The 18,251-nt window shown below is 38.4% G+C and overlaps 1 protein-coding gene across 1 annotated transcript; it reads right to left on the reverse strand.

Annotated features, from left to right (window-relative positions):
• Positions 1-1,417: 1,417 nt before the first annotated feature.
• On the reverse strand, positions 1,418-18,251 carry prokr1b (prokineticin receptor 1b). Its single transcript, XM_088421749.1, has 3 exons — positions 18,146-18,251; positions 13,398-13,995; positions 1,418-3,780 (listed from the first exon to the last, which is right to left on the reverse strand). The coding sequence occupies exons 2-3, from the start codon at positions 13,841-13,843 to the stop codon at positions 3,075-3,077; spliced, it is 1,152 nt and encodes a 383-aa protein (XP_088277875.1). The 5' UTR covers positions 13,844-13,995; positions 18,146-18,251; the 3' UTR covers positions 1,418-3,074.

An 18,251-nucleotide genomic window follows, 5' to 3' on the forward strand; every position in this document is an offset into this window, starting at 1 on the left:
GAGCAGAGTTACCCAACTGCCGGTCCGCAGCCCGGTACAGGTTCGTGGATCAACTGGTACCAGGCCACATGGGCCATACCCGAAAAAATGATGTTTTGGAACCGATTTAGTATATCCTTTAACAGTTCCTTTATATGTGCTTTGTTTTGCTTGATCTTTGTTCTTTGGCACCGCCTCTGCCCGCTGTTGATTTTACATTTTGTAGTGAGGAAGGATGGTGTGGCGTCACTTTAAAGTCTTTGCATGTCTTTGACACGCACATTATTCCGTCTCTCTGTGAAATCTGGCCCACGAGTGTCTGTAAATTGGACTTTCTTTGTAAGAATTTTGTCATTTATGTTAATATGCCCAAAATTTGTTTGTTGATCCAACAACTTGTGACTGTGGATAACACGCTAGCTAGAGTTTTTAGGTTCAGCATGTTATACATAGTGCTGCCTTGTATGCCTTGTATCCACAATGAAAATCTCGAGCGCTGACCGGTCCGTGGTAATAAAAAGGTCAGGGAACCATGCTGTAGAAAACCCACATGTGCATGACGGGAAGATGCAAAATCCACACATGACAGCCAGGGCAAACTGGAATCAAACCTGAGACGTCTGAACTGTGAGGCAGACATGCTAACCAGTTCCACAGTACTGCCTGGACTGTTCTACAAACAATTTTCCTTCACCGGGAAATTGATGTAAATTTTGTGTTGATTGTGATTAGCATTTATAGGAAGCAGATTTTTAGAGGCGGTGACTGCCTATGGCCAAATTACCCTGAGAATGCCCAATTTTATTTGATCTCAGAAGCTAAAGTGGGTCAGACCTGGATCGAACTTGGATGGGAACCCTAACCCTAAAAAGTAAATACAACTGAATTGTACTTTGGTTGTGATTCTAGTGGCCACCACAAGAGCAAGAACATTTTGGGTAGGCCATTCTGCAATAACTAAAGTTAAGGTCACCGGATGTCTTTGCAACAATTTTAAAAAGTAAAACTTTCAATAATTCATTTAGCCTTCATATGCGAGCAGAATACTGTGTCCAAAACTGTTAACAAAACAAGAAGAATTTTAGACTTGACTTTGAGAAGGACTGTTTCATATTGTACATCATAGATCTTCCATATACTGTACTGTACACCTACTTTTTGCCAGCACAATTACAACACTTTACTGGGTGCCATAATATATGCCATACAGATCTCACAGCTCCAGATTAGAAACAAGAAGGCAGCGCAAATACATTTGGAATTCAAATAGCGTTACAGTCCCAGTTGAGATCACACTGCTTTTGCCCATTGTTTATGTGAGTAAATGAACAGAGTGAAACGTTGTGTTTAATGTCATCCAAAGGGGAAGTAATAACACAAAAAGCATTATATCTTTATTGGCTTTATGGAAAAGCGATTTAACAGCAAGCACGCCACTAAATGCCACTGCACAATAATCAAATAGTAACAGTAGGACTTTGAAAAATGACAATTCAGAGAACAACATCACATAATGTTCCTCTGTTGAGACCATGAAGCATTAGAGGATGGATCAAACCAAAGTCATCTATGTAAAACAGCTTCATTTTACATTGCCGTGTACAGTTAAGATTTCATATGACACAATCAAGCAACGCAGTTTATTTTATTTATTTCACTATGGATTACTTTACCTGTGAAATCAAGTCAACAGGACCACTAAATACATTTCAAACCACATATTTTGTTTTTATATTTACAGATGTTTGAATGATTTACTACTTAGAGATCAAGGATGTTCCTGATGATTTACTTCAAGTCAAGTAATGACGAATTACTTCTATGTCAAACATACACTACTGCATAGAAGGGCTCTCAAACTCATACACCACCAACAAGACTTAAGATGCTTTTCAAAGGGAAAGTAGCGTATTTCTCAGAGTACAAGTCGAGTTTTTTCCTCATTTTCAACCCCCATATTAGGGGGGTCCACCAATTTCCTCCACATACCTGTATGTGAATAACAATATATCAAATGTGAAATAAGTCATATCATATACAAGGCTTAAAATGATTACGAATATCTCTAATTGGTTTAGAGTGCAAATGCACTTTTGCCAAGTGCTGCCTGATTGCCTCTTTGTTGTCAACAAAAAGCCTGCGTGGCTTGTTTTTTTTTTTTTTTGGGGGTGGACTACATTATGATGTCGCATGGATGTCAGCAGGTGTGTGTGTGTGTGTGTGGGGGGGGGGGGGGGGGCACAGTGAAGAGCAACCTTTCTCGCTCTGATCTCACCACAGTCGTCACTTGGGTAAAGAAAGTGTCAGCATAGCATTTCTGGAGACCTCCATTTCAAGCAAATTGGACGGGTCCGAAGATGACTAGCCGTGGAAAAATAACAAGGATGTTTGAACAACTGACGAGAAGAAAGAACAGCACATCCGACAGTTCTAGCCGTTGATTAAAATAGGAGGTGCTATTTGGCATGTCAGATAATGATGGTGACTTTTAGACAAATTGATATTCAGCATTAAAACTTCAAATCATTTATAGTTGTGACATAATTTTAAGCATTTGCCTCTACGCGCATGCATAGATTGCCTCACAGTCTTTTCTCTTTTCCGCCCCACATAACCGCAACTCGATATAGGATGTAAAAATGCCTCTAAAAGTAGAGAAAATTTGGAATTTTAACAACACACACCATTTGTTGTAATTGGACAGCCATGATATATGTAACACCTAAAGTCAGAGGTAGACTTGTAATTGCGTTTTTGTAAAGGTCACCCAAATAGCAATTAAAAAAAGGGGGGGCGGGGGTCAACTTAGAAACGAGATTGTACTTGTACTCAGAGAAATATGGTTGTTCTGTACATTGTACAATTATAAAGAAATTAGCAGGAATAACATTTTTTTATTTCTTTTTAATTGGATGTTACAGAAATAAAAACATTGTTGTGTTACTGTATGTATGCCAAAACTGAACAGGACATTTCACTTATTTGGCAAGTTTCATACGTAAAAGTTATTTCATCTGTAATAAATTTGCTAACATATATTTTTCCTCTACTAATAATACATTTAAAAACACACCTTTCCAAATTTTAATGACGGTTTACCTCAGATGAATGCATTCAATTTCCTCTGTAACAGGCAAGGATGAGGTCTTTAAATCCAGTTCATCTACAGTCCTCGTGGGGGCGTAAGATGATCTCCATCGCACCAGCACAATCTTCTTCAGATACTTGACCGTGTTGTTCTTGACGCTAACGAAGCAGAAGGTATTTATCATGCTGTTGCTCATTGCAAGGCATTCGATAATGTAGAAGACCACCAGTGAATTCTTCTGGCGCGAGATGAGCGTCGGGTGGAAGTCTCGCAAAATCGTGAAGGCGTAGTATGGAGCCCAGCACAGGATGTATGCCATTAAAATCCCGATGAGAACCATTACGGTTTTGCGGCGACAGCGCAGCCGCTTTCTTATCTGCTCTGTCTGGAAACCAGGCACATTTTTGAACCAGAGTTCGCGGGAAATTTGAGTGTAACACATCGCCATGATAATCACGGGTCCGATAAACTCCACAGCAAATATGAACAAAAAGTAGGAGCGGTAGTAAGCCTGTTGGTCTACAGGCCAGATCTGAGCGCAGAAGACTTTATGAGTAGTTGGCGTGGTGCCTCCTTGAGGGTACGTGGTTTCTGTGGCAAAGTAAGCTGAGGGAAATGAGATGACAATGGGAATGATCCAGACTCCAGTTATGAGGCAATAGGCGGTTTCATACTTCATTCGAGGTTTCAGAGGATGAACGATGGCCATGTACCTGAAAACAAAGACAATATCAAGATGATTCGCTAGATTGGGTGAGCAAAAAGCAATCTGGTTGCATTTTGGAGAGAACAGAGGCACTAAAATCACATCAACAAAAGAATCATTGCAAGCTCAGAAAAAAATGCTTTTATCCTAGCAGTCCTAGAGATATTTCAAAGAAGTTTTATCAGAGCTGCAAAGCCTGTGTTTGTTAAAGATAACTTCAAAACAAAATGTTTGTTACAACAAATTCTATGCAGCCACTTCAGCCTTCAGGCCCCCGTGTTATCAGATTGATTCGTTCCGCAGTTAGGCTCGTAAGGCGAATGATGGTGGGCTATCCAAAACTGTTAAAATGTTAAATAGCCAATGCATTTAGAACCCCAGGTATAATCATCTGAATACACACGTCAAAATTGGTACCAAAAATTGTATAGTAAATGCTATGTACATATGATATACATGTATACAATCAGAAAACATCCTGAATAAAAAATATACAGAGGATTTATTTACCTTTGAATGACGCTTGTTATGCCCATATCCTCTAGTAAGAGTAGCCTAGGCTAGGCCAGCTTCATATTTCTTGATTATCTCCAGCATTGTAACCATATAAATCATCTTCTGACTTGTCTCTTTAGCATCACTAGCAATCTCGGGACCCATGGCTGACCCATTCAAGTTTGAATTAAGCAGTAAAACGCACTATAAATACGGTTTTGTAACCACTTTAGAACCACGTTAGAACAAAGCTTTACCATTCCGCCATTTTGAAACTAATGAGGCCGACCAATAGCAGACCAGCATCTCCGTGAGGAGGTACCGACCAATAGCAGACCAGCATTATAGTGACGATTTGAGTGGAGGCATTATGGCATCACAAAATAAGTGCAATTACCTAAAATCGCCAGCAGATAGAGACAAAACAACACAAATACTGCCAACCCCGTAGGATCATGACAGTTGTTTTTGTTGCAAAGCGGAGAAAATACCTTAAAGAAAGGACGAAAAAACTCAGAAGTCCACATTGAAACATGAAAAAAACGTAAGACAGGGACGCTGTAACCTGGGAGTCCACTGTATTCTTATTAAAATTGTATTCATAGAAAAAAGATTAACCAGCAAATTCCACATTTTTTTCATCCATTTCAGTAGCAGCCACTTTGCCACTTGCTGGTGACGAAAATTGACCTCAAAGATGACATTGGCTCAGCTTGCGAAGGTCACATGACCAAACTCATAAAACGCTTAAACCATGATTGGTCGTTACCTGAACGCTGAGCAACTGTGGCATCATTTATAATTGACAACTTGTAACAAAATGGCCACCCCAGAAGAGCAGGCAAGCTTTAACAAAATTGTACGATGAATTACAAATCACAATTTAATATAAGTGTCACGTGGTAGCAAAACTGGACAGTGTCACCAGATAGGTGGATGAAATCAAACAAAAGAGAACACAGACAATAAATGGAGAAGCGAGTGGAACAGAATCAAGAACAAAACCCCACAACAACAAAAGCCAACCAAACATGACAATTGAATATGAATGACATACAGTAAAATGACAAAAACATTAACTCACCCAAAATGGCTGTCCCCAAGTTATTTCAGTACAAAATCCATTCCTCTCTTTTTCCTCAGAAAGACTTTCATGACTTGCTTGTAGAGTTTGTCTTTGCATTTCAATTCCAATAATAAATCATTTTGTATTGACATGGACGCCAATGCTGAAAATCGCCTCGTCCTATTTCTGTTTTGCTCTTCCTCAGCTATTGTGGGTTTTAAAAAAAAATGTCTGCAGGTAAGGCTTCGATGTATGCTATTGGTAACGTTAGCTGGTTGAGCAACAGGTGTTTTTTTCTTTATTTAATTACTTCCACCTTAAACATGGTAGATCAATATAGCACCACCTTCCTGCAGTGAGCGTCCACTTCCGTCACATTCTACGTGAGGTTTCCTGAAGGCGTTTTTATGGGACGATTGGCTATTGCAGCTGTCTGACAAAAATATGGGGCCATACTCTAAACCTCATTGCACACTGCATAGAAGCCTTCGGCTGTTCAAGCGAATGCCCAGCGCCTCCAGGCTCAGGCAGACATGGAGTCTGCCATGAAGCCTGGCAACTCGCGTTAGCTGAATTCTGATTGGCTAAAAACTCTGCACTACAACTGCAGCACTTAGGAGGAGTGTAACCATATGGATATAATATGACATGAAAAGAACAGAATATGGAGAATAATTTTACATTTTATATATATATATATATATATATATATATATATATATATATATATATATATATATATATATACAGTGGGCCCCCGGGTTACGAACTTAATCCGTTCAGCGGCTACGCTCGTATCTCGAATTGCTCGTATAGCGGGCAATCCAAACCCATGTTAATTCGTGAGTGCGTGCAACGCGCGCAGAAGCCTTAGGTAAAATCATCATGCTGTATACATAAATTAATATTAAGTGACATAATCTACTGTACAGTTGCATTAAATAACAAATACAAAGGATACATGACTTTTACCTTTGGAAAGACGTGACTTGTGCTGAGATAAGCAGAGATGAGCAGAGATGAATGCTATGAATGCTATGCTACGAATCAGATATGCTATTGGTCTTACAGTGTCAAAGTAACTTTTTCAGTCAGGGTTTTCTCTACTTCCTTCCATCCCAACCAGCTGTGCCATCAAGCTAGATAAAGGCGTTCGGCCAATAGCATATCGGCACTTCTGTGATTGACGTGTGACACCGGCCAATAGCATCTCCGTGAGTGAGACCGGGTGACCTTAATCGACCAATAGCATATTGGCGTCTCCTTGACTGACTGATAATTATTTGCACTTTTTTTTAAACGGTTGGAATGTATTGACATCTTATTGATTAAAACACATTTAAATCTGTGACGATTTTTTGTCCTGCAATCGGCACACTTAATTTCATGTCAACTGTTTTTCCCGACGTGAATTGAGCACGGTGGAAGCGGAGAAGTGGTTGTGTGTGTTGCATTTACTAGGCAGCACACTTATGGCTTTTTCGAGCGTCAGTTCACCTTTGGTTACAACTCACAAAATTGCAACAATGACGCTGTCCCAATGCATATCGGGAGATCGCCGACTAACCTGACATGCAATCTTGTCTAGCAACCATTATATAGCGCTGTATCATCACCCGTAATAGGGTGCAGAGATTAACCTCTTGAGTTAATACGGCAACGCATATAGGCTATTGGTCTTACAGTGTTACAGTAACTCTTTCAGTCATGGTGCAAATCACGGAGATACTAAAACATCATCCTCTTATTTCTTCCTTTACCGCTGCTAGTAATTTTAGAAGCTATGTCTAACAGATAAAGTTTGCAAAGTCTTCAAAACATTCCGTTTTTCACTCATTTTGTCTACTTCCTTCCATCCTGTCCCATCAAGCTAGATAAAGGCGTTCGGCCAATAGCATATCGGCATTTCTGTGATTGACGTGTGACGCCGGCCAATAGCATCTCCGTGAGTGAGACCGGGTGACCTTAATCGACCAATAGCATATTGGCGTCTCCTTGACTGACTGATAATTATTCGCACTTTTTTTTAAACGGTTGGAATGTATTGACAATTAATTAAAAAAAAACACACACATTTAAACCAATGACAATTCTTTGTCCTGCAATAGGCACATTTAATTTCATGTCAGCTGTTTTTCCCTTTAGCTGTACAAACACTACACTTAAATGGTAATATATTTAGACACCGTGAGTGAGACAGTCAGTGTGAGATTGTAAGACCAATAGCGTTCACGTTACCGCTATAAGTATCTATTAATGATTGTAGATGACGCAACTGCTGAATATATTGACGCAATTAGGCGAGAACATTTCTACATACTCAATGGCTGGTTTGACGGAATGCTCGCAAGACGAGAGGTTTGCTCGTAAGCGGACGACAAAATTCTCCCTGATCCACGCTCGTAAGGCGGAATGTTCGCAAATCAGGATGCTCGTAAGCAGGGGACTGACTGTATATATATATATATATATATATACAGTCGGCCCCCGGTTTACGAACACCCTCTTTTACGAACATTTTGACTTACGAGCGTGGACCACGGAGTTTTTTGACCCCCACTTACGTGCAGACCTTTCGTCTTACGAACAATCTGACATGCCGGCCATTGTATTAGTTCAGATATTTTCGCTCTGCTCCGACAACAAAATTGATAGACGACGCCGGTCACGGCAACGTTGAACGCTATTGGTCTTACAATGTCACAGTCACTGTCTCGGTGTCAGTCACAAAGTCAGTCACGGAGATGCCGATATGCTATTGGTCGATTAAGGTCACGGTCAGTCTCACTCACTGAGATGCTATTGGCCGGCGTCACGTCAATCACAGAAATGCCGATATGCTATTGGCCGAACGCCTTTATCTAGCTTGATGGCACAGCTGGTCGGGATGGAAGGAAGGAGAGAAAATGAGTGAAAAACGGAAGGAAGGAATGTTGTGAAGACTTTGCAAACTTTATCTGTTAGACATGGCTTCTAAAATTGCAAGTGGCGGTAAAGGAAGAAGTAAGCGGATGATGACAATAGAAACCAAGCAGGAGATAATAAAAAAAAAAACAAATACGAAGGAGGCGCATGCATAGTTAACCTTGCTCGTGAGTATGGACGGAACTGCTCGGCAATCTTCTAAGGGCAAGACTTTCCTTGCCGGGGGACGGACGTCGCTCGACAACAAAATGGAGAGGCTTCTTCTATTATGGATTAAAGAGAAAGCAATCGCCGGTGATATGTTTTAGTTTGAGAAAAGTTCTTGTTTAAGAAAATAAATAAATAAATTCTGCGGGTTGGTCTCTGCTCACCTCCGTCTCCACTCAGCTCAAATCACGTCGCCCCAGAGGAAAATGTCATTTATCCTTTGTGTATCCATGTTAATTAAATTAACTACACAGTAGGTTATGGTACTAATTTTAAATGTGTGTGTAAATACGCGATGGTTTTATCTCTGATTTAACCACGCGTTGCCAGTCAATGTGTACGTACAATTGACATCGTTTTTCTACTTCAACGATATCATCTGCTCACGCATGACACGGAATCGCTGGTATGCTATTGCTCTTACAATGTCACAGTCACTGTTTCAGTCACGGTGTCAGTCAAGGAGATGCCGATATGCTATTGGTCGAACGCCTTCATCTAGCTTGATGGCACAGCTGGTCGGGACGGAAGGAAGGAGAGAAAATGAGTGAAAAACGGAAGGAAGAAATGTTGTGAGACTTTGCAAACTTTATCTGTTAGACATGGCTTCTAAAAATGCAAGTGGCGGTAAAGGAAGAAGTAAGAGGATGATGACAATAGAAACCAAGCAGGAGATAATAATAAAAAAAATACGAAGGAGGCGCACGCATGGTTAACCTTGCTCGTGAGTATAGCTAACCGCTCTGCAATCTTTTAAAGGGCAAGACTTTCCTTGCCGGGGGACAGACCTCGATCGACAACAAAATGGAGAGGCTTCTTCTATTATGGATTAAAGAGAAGGAAATCGCCGGTGATATGTTCTAGTTTGAGAAAAGTTCCCATTCAAGAAAATAAATAAATTCTGCGGGTTGGTCTCCTCTCCCCTCCGGCTCCACCCAGCTCAAGTCACGTCGCCCCAAAGGTAAATGTAATTTTTCCTTTGTATATGTTATTTAATTTAACTGTACAGTAGATTATGTTACTCATTTTTAATATGTGTATAAAGTCGTGATGTTTTTACCTAAGGTTTTTGCACACGTTGCACGCATTCACTAATTAACATAGGTTTGGATTGCCCGTCATACGAGCAGTTCAAGTTACGAGCATAGCCGCTGAAGGAAGTTCGTAACACGGGGGCCCACTGTGTGTATATAAATAAATAAATATATATATATATATATATATATATATATATATATATATATATATATATATATATATATATATATATATATGTATGCATTCTGTATTTTTCGAATTATAAATCGCAATTTTTTTCAGTTTGGCCGGAGGTGCGACTTATACTCTGGTGGGACTTATGTGTGAAATTATTAACACATTATTACATCATTTCACATGTTATTTTCATACTAAACAGCAAGAGTGCGCTCTAGGCCTGTGTTGATAATTTCAACAATGCCAGTAATTTATAAAAACAACTGAGAAGGGCTGAACTAAAATGGCACCGATGAGTCTGACGTAAGCGACGTAGAAGAGCGGCGCATCATCTACCTCCCGAGTTTGGGGAGTTGTTTTAAAGTGACACAGAGGATGAAGATTTCATTGGATTTTGTATTTTAGAGTGAAACTGATAGTTTGGTAAACTTGTTAGCATATTCTTTATGCTAGAGTTATCTGAATAACTCATATGTTACGTCGTTACTGACATCACTAGGCATGACAGTCATGTAATCTTAGGATACTGTACACTTATGTTTTTCTCTATTTTATTTTTATTTTAAATTGCCTTTCAAGATGACATGTATGTTTTTGGTGATGGATTTTATTAAATACATTTTCCCCAAAATGTGACTTATACTGCAGTGTGACTTATACATGTTTTTTCCTTCTTAATTAATTATGCATTTGTTGGCTGGTGCAATTTATACTCCGGAGCGATTTATAATCCGAAAAATACGGTGTATATATATATATATATATATATATATATATATATATATATATATATATATATATATATATATATATATATATATATATATATATATATATATATATATATATACTGTATATATATATATATATATATATATATATATATATATATATATATATATATATATATATATATATATGTTACATTGCTTTTGGGGTCATTCATCGTCCATTAGAAATGAGCCAGTTGATTTAGTAAATTGAAGAGGCTGACTATGACTGCAAGGAAACAAACACCAAACATTATGAACGCATTCTAAAAGGCTCAAACATTTGCTTAACGGTTTTGCTCTCCACAGTCAGCCAGCATGCACCATTGAATCCATGCAGCTGAATTGCACTTCATCCTCATGCCTGTTTGTTCAAATATGACATCAACATAATCTTCTGTGCAATGGACCACAGAGAATGTGGGTCTGCTCTTTCACTGTTCAAATGAATCATGAATCAATGAGACATTTATTCAACATAAATCAATAATTTGAAGATAATAATTATTTCCTCATTTGGAAGGGAAACACATAAGTCTCATAGTTGCAAGTTAATAAAATTAAGTGACTGTGGAGGAAAGCCAATGTTATTGATTATGCTGCAGTACCTTAGTTTAGCTTTACTGAAACCTCTAATTTACACGTGTAAATGAGTTTTTAACGAATCATCCATCAGCTTCCTTTGCAAAGCGGCAAGAGTGATTACCGTCTGTCTAGCATATTATGTTTTAATGTAGAAACGACTTACTCTGTCTATCATTAAAAGACAATTGTGACAGGGTGCCAAAATGAGGATTGAGCGTAGGAGTAAGTGCTTTTCAACTACATTTAGAGTCAATATTATACTTATACCATTTGAAATATCACATTTTTCCTATGTGAATTTGTGAACGTAATAAAATGGATGGAAAAAGTTGACTTTCCAGCATAGTACACACACATACAAATTTGTGTTATTTTTAAGTGCAATCACAGGAATATGATTAAAATTGCATTTTGATGGAATGAATTTTATGAATTCATTTATTCAATGATAATGAGCTGCTTATATTCAAGCATTCAAAGCAATTTATTCTGAGCAGTGTGACTAACAAAAATTTGTTTCTTGACTTAAAAGCAAATAATTTGGCCTCGCTGACACAAACTCAACTTATCTGTACCAGTACTAGAAAGTCTGCCTCCTTCAAGATGTTTTGCTTTAAGGCAGAGATGTCATACTCCTTTTAGCTTGCAGGCCACATTGACAAAAATCTATTCCCATGTGTCATAAAATCATATGACTTTAAAAGAAAAAACTTCAAATGTATTATTCTTTTTTTACCACTGTCCAAAATAGTACAAACACTCTAAATTGTCCTTTGGTGTGATTGGGTATTTGACTGGTTGTTTGTGCCTGTGTGCCCTGCAATTGGCTGGCAACCAGTCAAGGGTGCCCCCCGCCTACTTTCTGAAGTCAGCTGGGATAGGCACCAGCAAGCAAGTGACTCTAGTGAAGCTAAGTGGCGACAGATAATGGATGGATGGACAACATCACTATTAATCATCAAATATTAACATTACTATAAATCATAAAACATTTCAAGTTTCATTTTTGTACTTTACATAACTAAATCATCTCAGGGGCCATATTAAATCCATTTGCGAGCCAGAACCGGCATATGTATGACACCCCTACTTTAAGGTGACGAAGAAGGGCTTGAAGTCTTGCATGATTTGCACATAGCAATGCTCCTCTGGGCAGGTTTTTCAAATTTAAATTTTCCTCTCATCCTGTATGTCTTTGGGATAGTGCTCTGATTTGTTGTTGTACATGACTGCAATTTGCGGTTCCTGAGAGCAGTGAAAAACTACTGTGTTGCCTGAAGCGATGAAATAAGCATGATTAAATGTCTGATGTTAAATAAATAAATAAATAAATACATTAAAAAAAAACATTCATAAAACTTCACACCAGAATCCACTATGAATATTTTTACCATGCAAGTATGTGTACTGCAGTGGTGATATCAACGCCTGTTGAAAACAAGTACTAATACTACATGAATGTATAGATTGGCAGGCACATGGTCACTGTCAGAATGCTATTCCATGAATATTTTTGTATGTTTAATGTGTAAGAAGATGAGTTGTTATATTGATTTAATTTGACTTTAAAGACATTCGATTTATCCTGTCTTTTGATAAATGACACCACTGCTCATATCCCCAAAATAAAAAAGCAAACTCAATCTCAACAGTGTTCAACTGTGTAAGATTTAGACCGTTTTTCCTTAAGAAGGAATAAATTAAATGATTGTAAATTTAAAAAACTTGCAAATAAATGTGTTCTTAATGACCAACAGTATGTTTGAAATATAATCAAGGGTCTAGTTATCATTAAATAGTGTTACATTGGGGGTGCCACTTCTCCGGAGGCTGCCATGTCTGTTATACATATAATGGTAAATGCAGAAACTCCTGCTGTCCGTAATGAAAAACTGTCTAAACCTTACACATTGTCTCTTTGATAATCCAACATCCACCCCCCCCCCCCCCCCCCACCCTGCACGCCCCAGTTTCTCTGTTATAAAACTCTTAGCAACATTTTAGGTTCAGTTGTTATTATTTTTACATCAATGCATTTCAGTGGGCATCAATTATACGCAAAGCATGACTGTTCATAAAATGTATCATATCAATCATTCGTGAATATCAGTGGTTGACTGTACTGTCAATAAACAGGTTGATCAAACAGATTTAATGGCTAGATGGCGGCAGATCCATCCACTGATTGGGTTGTTGATCGGTTCTCACTTTTGGTCGATTATGTGATTTTGTGTTCCGCCACTAGAAATAGAACCTGTGTTCTGCTTACAAACAACGTTGATTGGATGATACATTTAACAACATGCAAAGAGTACTGATAAGTGTTACATTTTCAATGGCATAATTACACAAAGAACTTACCTGTCCACTGCAATGGCGAGTAAAGCGTTTGTGGACACATAGAGCGACACAGTCCGGAGATAATTGACCGAAGCGCACAGCACCAACCCGTGATCCCACGACAGCTGTTTGACCACATAGTAGTCTATCAGGAAGGGGCAGCACACCATCGCAACCAAGATGTCCGAAATGGCCAAGTTGGCGATAAGCAAGTTGGTGAGGTTGCGCAGCTTTTTGTAACGCATCAACGTAGCGATGAAAATGAAATTCCCCAAGCCGCATACCAGCATGATGCAAGCGAGGACCACACCGATGATAATGGTGGCGATATAGAAGGCCAGACCCTGTGTGGTATCAGGGATCTCATCGGGTGAAATGCCGTAGTCCACGTCGTAGTTGTCCATGTAATGATCTAACTTGTCAGCAGAAGTAGCTGTCAACAGGTGGCTGAGGTTTGACTCCGCCATTTATTTTGGGGCAACTTCAACTGACAAAATTAAAGTGCAACTTATGAGTCTTTATGGAGCATTATGGCGGCAACTCCTTGCAAACTGTTACATTTCTTGTGTGAGGCCAGCATTTTGAAGAGGCTGAATTATCTATGGTGTTTCACCTTGACCTACAAGAAAAATACACATTATTTAACACATGGTCAAGATTCATCATTCATGGTCAAGATTCATCATCGGTAAAACACATTATTCTTTCCGTCCTTCAGCAGGTTATCAAGGATAGCAGGAGGTGTCGTCCCTAAATATATCTGGAAACTTTAGTTGAGGCCACAGCAGCGAGAAAAAGCCACCATGCAATTTATTGCATTTTTGTCAATTTATTGCAAGAGAATGTCGCTGGAAGGAGCTTAGTGTGGTCACAAGAAATTTTAATTAAAGCTACACTATAACAAGAAAGAATGCTAGTAACCTTGCATTATATAGAGAGGAAAATTTATTTACTGTATATAAATATATATGGAGTCCAGTTAATTCTTTAGGCGCCAGAGCATTTTCGGTCCAACAATAGGTTTTGATATCACTAATTCAAAATGCTGTCACTTACTCAAGATAAAAGCATACTGTAAATGTTGCTGTGCATTTTATTTCCTCTCTTTAGGATAATAAAACTTTTGGATTTTTTTAGGGGTTTTTTATGTTTTTTTTCATTATAGTTACTTGTATTATGTTTTTACATTTGTGTTTTTTAATCATGTTTTTAATATGGTTTCAATCTTTTTTTTCAATTGTTCATTTCAGTTTTCAGGTTGAGACTACTCGGGGAAGATTATGATTCCTGCAGAGGAAACTCATTTTGGCCACTTATATTTCGTTCTTTTGGCCATGACCATAGGTGAGGGCAGGAACGTAGATTGACAGGTATAAATGGAGAGCTTCACCTTTCGCCTTAGCTCTTGGATGCAGACCGGTGCTGCATCCACATCACAGCAGACGCTGCACTGATCCGCCTGTCCATCTCCTGTTCTATCCTACCATCACTCACAAACAAGATCCCAGGATACTTAAAGTCCTCAACTTAGGGCAAAACCTCTTTTTTACCAGGACAGACCGGTTCTGCGTCCGCATCACTAGCAGACGCTGCACCGATCCGCCTGTCCATGTCCTGTTCCATCCTACCATCACTCCTGAACAAGATCCCAAGAAACTTACACTCCTCTTGTAGCAAAACCTCTTCCCGGACCCCAAGGGGGCATTTTACCCTTTTCCAACTAAGGACCATGGTTTCAGATTTGGAGGTGCGGATGTTCATCTCAGCCGTTTCACACTGGACTGCGAACTGCTCCAGTAAGAATTGGAGGTCATGGCCTGTAGAAGCCAACAGCACCTGGTTATCCGCAAATAGCAAAGATGTAATGCTGAGATCCCCAAACCAGACCCCTTCAATACTTTGGCTGCACCTAGAAAATCTGTCCATAAAGGTAATGAACAGAATCAATTATAAAGGACAGCCTTGATGGAGTCCAACCCTCACTAGAAATGAATTTTAATTACAGCTGGCAATGCGAACCAAACATTGGTCGTACAGAGACCGAACAACCCATATCAAGGGATTTGGTACCCGGTATTCTGCTGAGGGTGTAGCGCTGGTCCCATTCAGCTGGACATATACAAAATCAACATCAGGCAGAACACATTTTGTTTCATGTACTATTGCCTTCTTAGGCAATAAAGGCACCTCTTTGATTGACTATATAGCATTCAGATCTCAGTCCAAAGAGTCAAATAGCACGATGGTTGTCTGTGGTCGTAAATACAGAAAACGAAAGAGATACTAAACTTATTTGGTCATTTTACGCAGTTAGTTAATATTTTGGTGACAGTTTATTTTTGTTAACTAAATTAGCTTTCGTTTACAATAAATACCTTTAAAAATACATTTCCCCTTTCTGTCTATCTGAAATTGTTGTGAGGAAAATGGCTAAATTAGTTGAGTACATCCCTTTAAGATAGTAGACCTGACTTGTTTTTGACCCTGTTATTTGGATGAATCCTCTCAAAACACCTAAAATGAAAGCTTTATCATAAAAGACATCTCATAGCTGGATCTTTGAAATACTGTACTTGGTCACCAAGTGGAAAATCGTAACAAAAACACCTTGTTTGCCTTTATGTGTGCACAGTCGGAAGAATACAGTTGCAATCACTTCATTTCCTTGAGAATGAAATGACTTGGATTCATGAGGGTATGTAAATGCTAAACCACTTAAATATTTATCATGGAAAATCCTTTTGTGTGGAGTCAACAACAAGGTCAACGCTCAAGCCACAGGCTCTTTGATGGTGACATGAAACAGAACAATGGCCAATTTGGAAGCGACATAACGCTTGCACTGTTGCTGAACTCAAATAAAAGACTCAACTGGAGTTGAGAGTTTTTGTGACAGCTCACAAGTCATTAAAGTCGAAGCTAAAACCTTTATTTATTGTAATACTGTATTTGTATGCTCTATGCACCCTCAATAGTCTAAACATGGTGTTCTGTGACAGAGGAAAGGGTCTGTGTGCCTCTTAACAAATGAGTAACGCAGTTAATTAATAAATGTCTCTATCGAGCTATACATTTTCAATAGTGCTATCGTCACAATGGGTGAGCTGCACTGGCGGAGACAGGGGTAGGCGCGGAGGCGTGTGGAAGGGGCAGTGCCACCTCTAGACACTGCTTGGACACCGGAAGCGCCACTCTCATAAGTGATATGTTTGATTGACATACATTTTAACAGACATGCTTGGCTGTTAAACGAAGGATCTCTGGTGCGTATACTGTTTGCAGATAAATGCATGTTTACACCCTCTACTGGAAAAAAAACTCACCCAACAGTTTACAGAAGATTACTATCACAGCATGTCAGTTTTATGTAGCTATAAAGCAGGGGTGTCAAACAAACGGTCCACACACTGGTTCTGGCCCGCAAATGGGCGTTAATCTGACTAGTGAGATGATTTTGTAAAGTATAAAAATGAGCTGATTTTTTTAATAAATGAAAAACTTTAAATTAGTTGATGTTGTTTTATTTTGGGCAGTATTTTAAAAATAGACAAATTTTAAGTTGTTCTTGTAAAGATAAATAAATATATACTATCATTTTATTAGTCCAGCCCACGTGAATTTCTTCCATGCAGCCTGCAAGCTTAAACATGTTTGACACCCTTGCTATAAAAGAATAATACTGAACATAAAACAGCAATATGTTTTTGGTGACATCATTTTAGGCTCAGAGTGGAACTTTGATATCATTGTGTTGCTGTAAGAGACACCATTCTAGAAGTAACAATACTAAAAAACGAACAAAAAAAAAGTGGTAACCATTAACTACTGTATATACCAAACATATTCAAATGAACTGGGCAACTCAGGTACGCAGGACAATGGCACCACAGAATTTCACTGTATTTGAAACCAATAATAATAATAATAATAATAATAATAATAATAATAATTTTGTTTAAAGGTCCCTTTCAGAACACTCAAGATCGCTGTACAACAAGGTTAAAAATACATAAAAAATAAAAAGGACACACATATACACACATGCATACATGCATATACATGTACGTATACACACACACACACACACACACACACACACACATTTAAAAAAATACAATTGGGGCAGAAAGCATTGGTTCTATGGATCTGAGTTTGCTTGTCTGATGTTTTAGCTGTGACTAAACATGTGTTAATTGTATTTGTTTAACATGCACATTTGTAAAACATGTATTAAAACACATTGTGTATCAAAGCCTACAATTCATAGATTTAATAAAATTGAAACATAAAATTAATTCAAATAAAATTAAAAAAGTAAAAATAATCTAAATTTCACTTTGTGAACCCCCTCAGGCAGAGCACACGCTATACAGCTCGTTAGCCAAAAAAATTACCAGGTAGAAGCGAGTGATTGCTATTTTCATGACACAACAATCCTTTGAAAATACCACAAGGTGACTCACAGCACCCACCGTGCTTTACTCTTTCCACTATGTGTCTGTCATAGGTTCTCAAAGGGTGAATGGTTTTACATTAGTTTAGTACTAATTGGTTTCACTGTACAGTAGAGTTAAAAGGGTTTCGTCATGGCTAAATATTTGCAAGTTGATTAATAAAAGTGACATGCTCTGAGACATGAATGATTATTGACATGTTAGAAATCACCAAACACATGGAAACCTTTAATTAAAACAAAACGGAAAAGTCATTTTGTTGGAAAGAAAAAAAAATCAACACGGTATTATTAAAAAATGTCATATCCATCTTACCTGCCATAGACGTAGAAGGTCGAATGAATGTTCAATTTAATTAATATAGCAATTAAAGAGCCCTATCTGATTGGCCAGGGCTAATGGAAGGCATCCATCATAAGGT

The sequence above is a fragment of the Hippichthys cyanospilos genome, chromosome 8, assembly GCF_059441005.1.
Source record: "Hippichthys cyanospilos isolate Australia breed blue-spotted pipefish chromosome 8, RoL_Hcya_1.0, whole genome shotgun sequence".
Taxonomy (NCBI): domain Eukaryota; kingdom Metazoa; phylum Chordata; class Actinopteri; order Syngnathiformes; family Syngnathidae; genus Hippichthys; species Hippichthys cyanospilos.

What these genes read in the sequence shown, in the direction of transcription:
- prokr1b (XM_088421749.1), bottom strand. Translation starts at nt 13,843, where the DNA reads ATGGCGGAGTCAAACCTCAGCCACCTGTTGACAGCTACTTCTGCTGAC. An exon ending in CTCGCCATTGCAGTGGACAG is followed by an intron (nt 3,781 to 13,397) that starts GTAAGTTCTTTG and finishes CTTTGTTTTCAG; the next exon opens with GTACATGGCCATCGTTCATC.